The following is a 12929-nucleotide window of genomic DNA, read 5'->3' as shown; positions in this document are numbered from 1 at the left end:
TAAACAGGAGCCCTGCATATCTCATCTTCCCTAATGGAAGCTGTGTGCACCTTGCTGCTCAGGTGACTGTTCTATACCTGACTCAGTGGGGTCATTTTTTTCAGTAAAATAATGTTTAATACTTTTCAATAGGATACAGTTGGACTACTTATTTTAAAAAATATTGACTTGTCAGAATATCAGAAACGAATAATGTTAAAAGCCATACTAACTTGCATAACATTTTCCATTTTTCTCCTTCCCTCTTGCCTTTTGCTAATATCGAACATGTTTTTACCCTGAGCCAGGAACTGGGGATAGGGTGAGTCCCTTACCAGGGAGCAAAGCAAACCCAGTCTCTGTCCTTAAGGACCATGTATTTCAGTTCAAAAGACGGGCATTAAGGAATCACGGCACAACTAAACGTGGTTGTGCATTGTGCTAAGTGTTTCGAAGGAGAGGCCCCTGGTGCTAGGAGGGTACTTTAAGGGGATCTAACACTTACTGTGGAGGCAGGGAGGCTTGACGCTTAAAGTAGGTCTGGGGAGAAAAGGCCCCTGAGGCTTGGTTATGGCAAATACGCCATCTCAGCTGCATTGCACAAAAATCCTGTGGGATAGGACAGGTATGGTCTCTGCTTGACTAATTGAGGAGATTAAAGCACTTGAGATTTTTGTGTGATGTGTTAGGGCATGGAATGAATTAACTAGTTGTGAAAACTTGAATACACCTAAGTTGACAAAGCTGTTTAGTTTTCACTACACAGATTTAATAGTTTTAGAAGTTGTCTTATCTTCGGGAGGGTGCGCTGTGGAGGTGATGTGTGAGTGGGACAGCTAACCATCAAAAATCATCTTGTGAAATGAAATTTCAGTTATTTACTTTTATAAGAGTGTTTTCCATTATAGCATTTGAACCACGAGATTCTAAACTCTTAAGTGGAGAATTCATTTTTCATTAAGTGGAGAATTCTACTAATTCATTTTGTCACAAATACTTTTGGGAAATAGGTGAGGTATAGCATGGCATGCACTTTTCTGTTCCTCAGGAAGACAGCTTCTAGCAGTGTCCTGGAACTTTTTAACCCTTGAAGATTTTTTAGATAAAGCATAACTCATATTTTTTATCTCAAAAATACTAGGAAATAATTCTCAAGCCACTTGCATACAACCATAGATTTTTAGATTTTCAAAGAATATCAGGTATCATCTTGTCTAGCTACACTGTTTTGCAGATAACAAACCAGGCTATGTGATTTGCTCAGTTTCCATTACTGTATTCCACAAAATTTTGTACCTTGGAGGTCCTCATATTTCTGTTTTTAGAAATTTGTAACATATACCAGAATACTGAGAACTCTGTGATATTTCACTTTATTTTACCTAATGTTTCCATAAACTCTTAAGATCATATGATCAAAGAATATAGTTATTAAGTTGTGGGGGGGCTCTGCCCATAGGACCCTTCCCCCCACAGCCACCACAAATAAGAATAAGTCTACCAAGACTTATTCTTGGTAGGGGAGGAAAGGTGACCTGTCTCTTAAAGGAGAAGGACCAAGAGCTTGTTCCTCAATGGGCTTTTATTGGGTTCATTTGTATAGGAATACATACCTCATATGTAAAGCTCATCAATCATTGTCAGGCAGTAATGATCAAACAATAGATAACATTCAAAGCTATGAAGGCTTATTTATCATCAGGGTCAGATAGCTAAAGGGCCATAAAACTTTGGGGAAACAAACTCATTTCATGCTTGGACCGTTATCATTTAAATTGAGGGTATTAGCAGAGCAGGTTTCACAGGGTTTTATGCATTCTGTCTTAGGCCTGATGGCCCCAGGGAACCTGCCCTTTCCAACATAGGGCTACACCTACCTCCAGCATTGTTTCAGGTTTAAGTGTGGCAGGGGAAGTAAGGCAGCCAAGAGATTAGGAGACCTCTTACAGACAGAATGAGGATTCAGGCTATGTCAAAGCCGAGGGGCAAGGGTTCATCACCCCCTTTTTCTATAGCCCCCCAAGTCCTTCCCTGAGGTCCCCCTCGTGACCATGTCTGTCTTAGGTTGTCCCTCCTTTGAGGAATCTTACCTGTCATTGGCTAACTGGTCATCTGCTTGGGGCCAAGCAGGGTGAAGTAAAGGGGGCAGAGGCAGTGTCCCTGCCAGGGAGATAATCTTTGTCTCCTTAGTGGCTTGTGGTCCAGAGGTCTCTCACTCAGCTTTAGCCATGTGGGGTTACAGCTTCTGAAACCAGGCAGGGTGGTTCCCAACATTAAGTAACATCAATTATCATTCCATAGAATACTTTTTATGAAATGGTACTATGAGAAATTCTTATCTTCATATTATATTGTAAATTAGTATTCCAAAGTGTTTTGTTTAAGTTACTTAAGAGTAATTTGAATTAATCTATAACATATTTCATATAATATCACACATAATTTAAAATGATTGTTATAATAATTTTAACTTTTATAGATGTTACACAAGTGAATTTATATTTAGATAATTTTTTAGCTTTTGTATTAAAAGATATGTGTAAGTATGGTATATTATTGTAATGGTTAGTGGTACAATTAAGGATATTACCTTATTTTAAAAGTAGATTTTTATAAAAATTGTTAGTATGGGAATAGAAATTAAATTGACAGGTCATTTGTAGCTGTTCTTGTAGAATCCATTAGAAATCTAGTTAAGATGATTAAAATGTCCCTTACCTCATCTTTTTTCCTTTAGCTGCTATGCCTTTTTTGCCTTCTTCGATGACGAGCATAAAATTATCTCAAAACAGATTTACATGTGTTCCAGAGGCAATTTTAAATCTTCCACAGTGAGTTTATTATTTTAATTTTAAAATACATGAGCTGGAACAGAGCCCTCAGAAACATGGCTTTCGCTTAGGCAAATAAATATAATTATTTCTCAGCTTAATGTTTTTAAATCTCTGAATGTTGGATCTTCACTAGACAAAAGACAAAGTTGTGACTTGGATTTTTAAACTTTTGTATTAACTTAGTGTGCTGTTATGTAAAAACAATTTAAGATAACTTGCTATATAATTGCATTATTACAATCAAATGAGATTTCATTGGCTGTCGCATTAACTTTTGAAATGTTACTTGCTCTGGAGGTTGCTATGTTGCTAAGATACTGTTAACTTAAAATTATACTTAAGTTTCAGCAATGTTTTTGGTGAAGATTAGGATAATTTATATAGTCCCAGGTGTTGGAGGATAATTTTAGTTATTTTCAATAAAAAGAAAATCTTCCTGCTAACAGATTCATGCATTAAACAGATTTGAAATGTGTTGTCATCTTACATAGTATTCTAGTGGTGTTATGCATTATAAACCAAATCCAGAAGTGTGCATGCAACTATATGTATATATAGACAAATGATACTTAGTTATAATTTAGCTATAGAATGTGTCAGACATATAGTAGTTAATTTAAATCCAGCTATAAAAGGTGTCAGACACCGTTCTAACTGCATAGCAGTGGCTCATCTCTTTCATCTTCCTAATAATCCTGTGAAATAGCTACTGCTATTATCTTCACTTTATGATGAGGACATTATTTCATCAGAGTTATAAAGTAACTAGCCCAAAGTCACTGTTTTAAACACTGATGGTTTGTCTTCAGAATCTCAGCTCTCACATACAGGCACCTCCAGAATGCAGGTGGTCCTATGTGTTAAGCATAATATAATCCATATACTGTGTTTGAAAGTTAAATGCTTATGAAATTAGATTGAGATATATACCATAAAGAAGATTTCTTCCCAGAGAACTGACAATATTATCTAGTCCCTAATTACACTATACTTTTAGGTGCCATTGTCTGGCATACATTTCCAGCATTTTGTATACATTCCTTTAAGCTTACTCTGTTGTTTCACAAATGAGCATCCAGTTGGCCAGCTTCAATCTCCATTGAGGCCAAGAGACACTGCTTTGAACAATCCGGTGATTCTTGGCTTTGTCTCTTTTGCATTGTTTGCTAGACATTGATATCTTATCTCTAATATGGCCAAATATATTTTCTTGTTTTCATGCATTTTAACATTGCTGTGCAGATGTGAATCTTTGTCTAGTAGATTGTACAGCTATATGAGTTTAGAATTAATTCATCATGCTTCAAATATGCTGAATGAAAGGGGTCTGTACATAGTTGTGAAAGTCCAGGCAAACTTCTAGTCAAATATACCACAATCCCTGACTGTCTATTCTTCCTACACACGTACACTTATATGTAACACATATTTTTCTGCTGTTTTCTGCAAACTTTGGGTAGCATGTTCTTGCATGAACGCAACTATTTTTCATCGAGAGCCTACTGTATGCAAGGTATCAGGTTCAGTGTTGCATTATTTATCACACTGAGACAAGCTGGTAAAAGGGTGTGCCTGTGCACAATATTAATGAACTCCAGGACCCAACCTCTGAAGAATCCTCCCAGTGATGAGTGCAACTGAAAACTTATGAGAGTGATGAGTGCAACTGAGACTTATGGAGGCAATATATGTAACTCTTGAATGGAAGGCAGGAATTTTAGTGACCATTTTTATGTTTGCTAATTATTGTGATTTCTTAGGTATCATAAATATTTGTAAGACACTTTTTCTTTTTCTCATTTTGAGATCTCCACTTTTATGTTTCTGAAGTAAGGAAATTAAGCCTCGGTTTAGCTTTTAATGGTTCTTACTCATTTAAATGTTCCTAGTGAGACATGCCTTCTTATACCTGTATGTACAGAAACACAAACACACATACTTATATATAAATACTGTTAGTTTTAAAGTTCTTATCTCATTCTAGTGAAAGTTACTGATGATGTGATTTCATGTACTTTGGAAACACGCATTCGGTTTTTATCTTAACATTGTATTGTTTTAGTTTGCGATCCTTAGATATGAGCAGCAATGATATTCAGTATCTACCAAGCCCTGCACGTTGGAAATCTCTGAACTTAAGGGAGCTCTTGTTTAGTCATAATCAGATCAGCATCTTGGACTTGAGTGAAAAAGCACATGCATGGTCTAGAGTAGAGAAACTACATCTTTCTCATAATAAGCTCAAAGAGGTAAGAAATCATCTTTATTTGCTTAAAGTTATTGCCAATTTGAAAATATGCTTTCATAATTTGCATCTTTAAAATTATCACTTACAAATCTGTTATTTTATGTTTCCTACTTTTTAAATAAGATCTAAACCCATCCTTAGGTAAATAAATACATTAACAATGCTTACTTTCTATAAAAAATTACTTTCTTGTGCTCTAATTTTGGATTATATGAATATATATATATTTAAATATGAGTCTGTATAATGCATTGAATGTGTGATTTAATCACTAAAATCTCTCATCTGTTAACAGACTCTGAGATGCTCTACACTTCTAAAGTTGACACTGGACTGTGTTTTTCAGCTAACTTTCCTTCCTACATTCTTAAATTTCTACATTCCTTCACCATGCTACCCCTGACCTGAGTGGACCAACCTTTTCTGCCTCATTCCATTGCCTCTGTTACAAATCTGAAATTGATTAACCATTCATCTCAGGGAAAAACTGTTTTTAAAAAAGGTTTTATTAATGTATTTTTAGAGAGAGGGGAAGGGAGGGAGAAAGAGAGGAAGAGAAACATCAATGTGTGGATGCTTCTTGCGTACCCCCAACTGGGGGCCTGGCCCACAGCCCAGGTGTGTGCCCTGACTGGGAATGGAACTGGTAACCCTTTGGTTTGCAGGCCAGAACTCAATCCACTGAGCCACACCAGCCAGGGTAGGAAAAATTTATTTTTATTTTTATTTTTGGTCAAGCTCAAGCCTGTTATTTATAAAAGCTAAAAAGAATTAAGTGTCTAAAATTGTGAGGTTCAGGATAACTGAATATTTTTTGGTACCTGATATTTTGCCAGCAAATTAATGTTCTTATTCCTAAAATAATGAATATAGCTTAAAAGTTTGGAACAGGGGAAAAAAAGAATTCTAGTTAATGTGCCACCTAAAGAATAAACATTTAGTTGTATTTTGATTGCATTAAGTTGTATACAAGTTTGTGATGACTAGACCTTAGTTTTATTGAAGAAAAGAGAGTGTGAGGGAACAGGCTCGAAGCCCCAGATGACTGGATTTGGAAAGCATTACAGAAATTTACTTTCAATGTTGTGAATAGAGACATGTGCCGCCAAGGGAGAATAGGTGTTCAAAGATTATAAATAAGTGACATAGATTATTTTGGGTGTAAGTGTTTTTAAACATTTACAGTGACACGCATTTGGAAGGTTTTGGAATGGTGTGGAAAGGTTGTGCACACTGCCGATGGAAGCGCTGGTCCTTTCAGTTTCCCATCAGCATCTTGTTTCTTGGTGGCCCACGTTTTCCTTCCTTCCTACCAACAGAACATGCCCTTTTTTCTTTCATTAAGATTCCTCCTGAGATTGGCTGTCTTGAAAACCTGACATCTCTCGATGTTAGTTACAACTTGGAACTGAGATCCTTTCCCAATGAAATGGGGAAATTAAGCAAAATATGGGATCTTCCTTTGGATGAACTGCGTCTTAATTTTGATTTTAAACATATAGGATGTAAAGCCAAAGACATCATAAGGTTAGATAATTTTATTTCCATTTGTTTCTATTAAGTTTGTTTCAGATTTCCTCTGTGACTTTGATGGATACAGAGTTACAAAATAGAAAAAATGTATAGTACTATTTAACATTAATATACTATGTGTCATTTGCCTTTTATTCAATGAATGGGTTTATATGGTGCCACTGGAGAGCTTATCGTTTCCTCCTAGCCGAGTCAATATTGAGAGAATAGCTTCTTCTCTTTATCATGCTCTTTACAGGATATGGGTTCTAAGAGCAAATTACCATTTGGTCTCTCGTTACCAATTACACAATCTAAAGAAATACAGCACAGTATAATAACTTTTCAAGTTTCATTTCATATAACACATAGTTATATGTTATTATGTCTTAAAGTATTGTAGTTACTTACATGATATAAAGTAACTAACTTTGATTTTGCTGATGAGGGTAAGTAACCTACTCACCCTGACCATTTTTGAAACCACCGAAACTTCCCAGGTATCACTGTTCCTGGTCCTTACACTTCACAAACTTCAAATATCTTTCATAATGGACTTCATTGCATCCTTGTTACATTTTTAGCCTGTTAGTCTTATTGTTACCTACTCATAAAATCATTTATTTCCATTTTCGATGTTTATCTGGCTGGTTGCAGCTCAATTATCACCTCTCATTGTATCCTTGACTATGACACCCACTCAGGCAGGGACAATGGCTGTGTTTGCTCACCGCCTGACACTTGGCACAGAACCTGGCCCACAATTACCAGTGTTTGAAAGTGAACTGTATTTACCTGATTATCTTCTACTTAAATCTTAAATGCACATTTAACTTTTTGTGAGGAAAGATTTCGGTCCACCTGAGCTCCACGTAATTTGAAGGGAGTTTGCCACCAGCTCTACTAAATGTGACTACCCCTTATCCTAAATAATCACTTCCCATGGTTTTTCCCTGCTGAAACTGGAAAAGGTGTCCATATGATAATTGGTTTAATTATTACAAAACATTTAGTGGAACTAGTTTTCACTTATTATTCGTTATTATCAAGCCAGTGTATAAGTAAATATCTTTAACCTTGTTCTACATTTTTGGAAAAGACAGAGACCTGGAAGAGTTTAGAAATTCTAGGCATCATTTGCTTTTTCAAAGAATGAGTTTTTTCAAAGGTGGTGAATTCTTAGCAGTTAATTGTCTTTGCACGATTGACTCTCTCATTTACTGGTGATGGAGACAGAACTTAAGTGGAGTGTGAGAAGGTGACTGATTTCAGTAAGAGAAGGCACAGATATGATATGTCAGATCTTGTTCTCTAAAGTGTCAAAGAAGTCAAGAGGAGCTTTTATGGCCTTTGGTCAGAACATCAGGACTTTTGGTAAAAGATCTAATAGTAATTGGAGTGGATCAGTCAATATGATAATATCTAAAATGCACTTATGGTTTAGTTGGCTTCTCTAATTTTAAACTGTGGCAACATTTTAACATAGTTAAAACATATCTTTTCACATCCATTATGTTTTTGAGGACATTTAAAACCTATCAATGCGAAAGTGGTTTTGTTACCTACCAATAGCACTTCTAGTTCCAGTTATTTTACATTAAGATTATTAAGAATAGCAACATGTTATCTGCTGATAATATAATAGCTTATATGTAGTAATTTATAGTGTAACCAATATGATCTTTCCATACACATATATATACATATATGTGCATATGTATAATATATGCCATACATGTATGTGTACACACATATAATGAACCCAGTATAACTTCACTATAATGGTTTAGTATAACAGTATGCATGTATACTCTATCTTGGTTGTCTGTCACATGGGCTTTGTAAAATTTTATACTTTAACATTTTTAGGGCTTTATTTGTGTTATTTGAAGAAATCTGTGTGTGTATGTGTATAAAATTCTAGTGAGTATGACATATTTTTGCCTTTTGATTGTTTATGGTGATAGTGTCACATACTGTATTTGATAATGCTGCCAATCATTATTGATTACCCTGACACTAATAAAATATGTGCATTAACAGTACGCCAAAAGATAAGTGCATTTTATTTATATGAGCTGTGTATTCTTTTGCATATTATATTTTAAAAGTCAGACATTTAAAATAATTCAATACACAAGAATTCACCTGTATCTTAAATATACTGTTAATCAGTTTATTGTTTTATTTGTGTTTTTCTAATGCCAGGTTTCTTCAACAGAGGTTGAAAAAGGCTGTGCCCTACAACCGCATGAAACTCATGATTGTGGGAAATACTGGGAGTGGTAAAACTACCTTGTTGCAGCAATTAATGAAAACCAAAAAATCAGAACTTGGCGTGCAAAGCCCCACAGTTGGCATAGACGTGAAAGACTGGCCTATCCAAATAAAAGGCAAAAGGAAGAAAGACCTCATTCTGAATGTGTGGGATTTTGCAGGTATTTGTTTCATTAGAATTTAAAAATCACATTTATCTTTTATGTAGAACAGGTTTTTAAAAATAACTGATTTTTCAGTCCCAATACTGCAAAGAAACCAGTAAAGCCTATAGGATTATTCCAAAGCCACTCACTTCTCCCAGGATTACTCTTGCCACCAGAATGGAGCAATGCATGGAGGGGATGTGAGAAACTAGTAGGTGCCAGTTGAAGCTGAGTACTTGGTGGGCAGCTAACACTTTGGGTAAAAGTTCCTGATCTCTAGTAAAAATTCAGTATAGTCTTTTTTTTAAGCATTTATTTATTTATTTTAGAGAGATGGGGAAGGGAGGGAGAAAGAGAGGGAGTGAAACATCAGTGTATGGTTGCCTCTAGCACACCCCATACTGGGGACCTGGCCTGCAACCCAGGCATGTGCCCTGACTGGGAATCAAACTGGCAGTGCTTTGGTTTGCAGGCCTGCGCTCAATTCGCTGAGCTACACCAGCCAGGGCCATCAGTATCATCTTTATAAACACTATTGATTGTTTTTCTCTTTTTTGTATGCTAAACAGTGGAGAGCATCATTTAAAAATTTGTTTTGAAAGAAGGAAGGCTAAAACAGCATCTCCAATCTTCTTTAGGTCGCGAGGAATTCTATAGCACTCACCCCCACTTCATGACCCAGCGGTCTCTGTACCTGGCTGTCTATGACCTCAGCAAAGGGCAAGCTGAGGTAGATGCAATGAAGCCTTGGCTCTTCAATATAAAGGTGATCTGCTCTAAGCATTTGAAAATACAAAATAATTCTTATTTTTTGTATGTAAGATGATTTATTTTAGGCAAATAGTTGCTTTAAAAGATTTTTTTTTCTAAAGAAAGCTAGCAGCCCTGAAATTTTGAGTTGGGAGATTTTCAGAGTAATTAAGTTGTGACACAAAAATAATGTTTTCCATATCGGTATTACAGATACTTGTCATAAAAATTGAAAATATACATGCTGGAGTATTTTTTATCATATTTAAAAAATAGAATATGAACTTTTCTAATTTAAAATAGGTTCTGTGAAAGAAAAGCGATCTGTACATCACTGCCTGTGTCTTCAGTGCCAATTTAGTATGAAGGCTTTTAGCTCTTACACATTTAAATGGTACAGATTCATAGGCTCTTCTTTTCTTTTTGTAAATTGAAGTGCCATTGACAATACGCTCTTCCACTAGGGATCTCTGCTTGTCATTTTCCAATTTGTCCCTTGCTGTCAGGCTGTCAGCTGTTCTTCACAAGCTCATTTTATAATTTAAAAAATGTATTTTGTTTTGATTTCCTTTAGTGGCTTCTTTTTTCATTGCAGACTCCAAATAGAATGACTTTGAAATGAATTCAAGAGATTGAGTTTGCAGATAAGGAAGAGGAAATATAAACTATATTATGACACTTTGAAATAATTTGTAGGTTTAATAAATACTTATTTTGAAGTCAAAGCACACACAGAATAACCCATTGTGAAGAATAAAAAATGGAAAGGAAAATATGCACTTCCTGTTGCGTAGGCTACCGGAAGAGTGGTAATGATTGAATTAAGCAAGAGCATAAACATGACTTAAATCTTTTTGAGGTTACTTTTTTCCCTTAAGTTTAAGGAGAAAAGTTATTTTCTTCTTGATGTCTTTTAATTTTTTATTTCCACTCGAGAATTTTCAGTGGAAGTGCGATCAGTAGCGATTTAAAAACAACCATGAGTATTTTGCGTCTTTCCCTGTAGGCTCGCGCTTCTTCCTCCCCGGTGATTCTTGTCGGCACGCATTTGGACGTTGCGGATGAGAGGCAGCGCAAAGCCTGTATCAGTAAAATAAACAAGGAACTCTTGAACAAGCGAGGGTTTCCCGCAATACGCGATTACCACTTCGTGAACGCCACTGAGGAATCCGACGCTTTGGCAAAACTTCGGAAAACCATCATAAATGAGAGCCTTAATTTCAAGGTGACACAGTTAATGCCTACTGTAGGCTAGTAGATAAGTATAATGTGTTAATTCTTATGCCATGTAACTGCTTAGAAATGTAAGGCTTGAGGTATTTTTCATAGGTGTTAGCATTATTAAAGTATTTTCCATTTTAAAATTACTTATTTATGCAATACTTCATTTCAGATTCATAGAAATGGGGTTGGAGAGATGGGTGAAAAAGGTGCAGGGATTAAGAAGTATAACTGGTAGTTACAGAATAGTCACAGGATGTCAAGGACAGCATAGGGAATATAGTCAATAACTTTCTAATAGCTATGTATGGATGTGGTACTTATTGGAATGATCTCTTAGTAAGTTATGCAATGTCTAATCACTGCGGTGTACATCTGAAACTAATATAATATTGTATGTCAACTGTAATTAAGAATAAAAACATTAAGAAATTAGAGGCTCTGGAGAGAAGTAGAAAAGTTCTGCGAGACCGAGAGGATATTTCTGACAGAATCTGAGTAAATGTTTCTGATGCCCTTTCTCTCCCAGCTTCCTCTAGTGGTTGTATCAACGAGATAAATGGCAGTCCTGGTGTATTAAGATCATTTTTCTTCTATTAGATATTTTTTAACTATTTTTTCCAAGATTTTCTTTTTCTTTTTAAACAATTTTTATTGTAATTGTTGTTCAAGTACAGTCGTCTCCATTTCCCTCACCACCACTCCCCCAACCCCAGCCATCCCCCCCTCCCACCCTTGATCCTACCCCCCTTCGGTTTTGTCCATGTGTCCTTTATAGATGTTCCTGAAAACCCTTCCCCCTCTTCCCTTGGATTTTGCCTGTTGTTCCTTCATCTGCTCCTTTCTTCGGGAGTTCCTTTTTTCATGCTCACCTTGATGTTCTGGGCTGCTCCTTCATGCCTCTTGTCCCTGTGGTTCCCATTGTAGATTCAACATTGTGACATGGCCTTTTCACTTGGTTGTCGACATCGCTAATTTCATTTTCAACACTGCCTAAGCAGTTTTTCGTTTCATTCAAATGGGGTTGTTTATTTTAGGAAAAATGTTTTTGATTTCTAAAGTGCCCTTCTTGTAAACCGGATGTAATCCATAGGTTTCATAAAGCACAAATAAATTGGTTACCAGGCAGAACACTTGTTTTTAATACTTAGGAAGAAATTTCCAGGGGCTTTACAGACAGCAATGTAAACTGCGTGGAAAATGCCGTGAATGCTTTAATATGACAAACACAATGGTGAATTTCATTGTTAGTTCCTATTGGCTGAGCTTGTTAGCGCTAATGAGAAAGGCTGTGGCGTGTAACTAAGGTCCTGCTGTGCCTGGACCGCCTTAGCGTGATCTCTAATAGTGTCCCAGAGTGTTTCTCAAGCTTTCAGTTCGGATGACAAATTTTATGATTGCGCTGGTTCTAACGTGTCCACCAGTTAGCTTAGTTATGTTCCATTTCCGCAGATTATACTCCTATTTAAAACCTAATGAGCCATTTATAAATGTGCTGGTCTTTGTGGAGATAATTTGCATGTTTGTGTCATTCAACACATTTATTACAGTCACTAAAAGGTTAGTAATGGTGGATCACTGGTGACATTTTATGTAAAAAGAATAGCATATTACTTATTTGAAGATTTTTCTACTCCCTTGGGAGACATATGATTAGAGAGTAATGTGACTTTTAAAAAACAAATATACAAATTTTGTTGATCCAATTAAAAATTATCTTTATCCAGGTGGTTTTCTTCTGAGACTATACCTATACTTGTAAAACTTTGTTCTTTCTTTTATTATTTGAGTATCTTCTCTTTTGATCATGTATGTTGAACCATATGTTATGTTTTTAAAAAGGCGTCTTAGAAGATAATTTTTTTAAAGCCTGAATTTAGTTGAAGCAAAGACTGTGGATAAAGTGGTTGCATTATCAATTGATAAAACCATAATTCTTCCTGCATTTATAAATGAAATCTG

At 35.8% G+C, this 12929-nt stretch overlaps 1 protein-coding gene across 2 annotated transcripts in view; it reads left to right on the top strand.

Annotated features, from left to right (window-relative positions):
- LRRK2 (leucine rich repeat kinase 2) overlaps positions 1-12929 on the top strand; it is a 134463-nt gene that overhangs the window by 70955 nt on the left and 50579 nt on the right. For both annotated transcript variants that reach the window (XM_028532277.2, XM_036019172.1), the window contains exons 26-31: positions 2717-2810; positions 4876-5062; positions 6407-6588; positions 8782-9011; positions 9635-9762; positions 10753-10971. In XM_028532277.2, the coding sequence (XP_028388078.1) occupies positions 2717-2810; positions 4876-5062; positions 6407-6588; positions 8782-9011; positions 9635-9762; positions 10753-10971 (1040 nt within the window). The remainder of the gene's footprint in view (positions 1-2716; positions 2811-4875; positions 5063-6406; positions 6589-8781; positions 9012-9634; positions 9763-10752; positions 10972-12929) is intronic.

Source organism: Phyllostomus discolor, chromosome 2, assembly GCF_004126475.2.
Source record: "Phyllostomus discolor isolate MPI-MPIP mPhyDis1 chromosome 2, mPhyDis1.pri.v3, whole genome shotgun sequence".
In the NCBI taxonomy this organism is placed as follows: domain Eukaryota; kingdom Metazoa; phylum Chordata; class Mammalia; order Chiroptera; family Phyllostomidae; genus Phyllostomus; species Phyllostomus discolor.
This window is presented reverse-complemented; position numbering and strand designations above follow the sequence as displayed.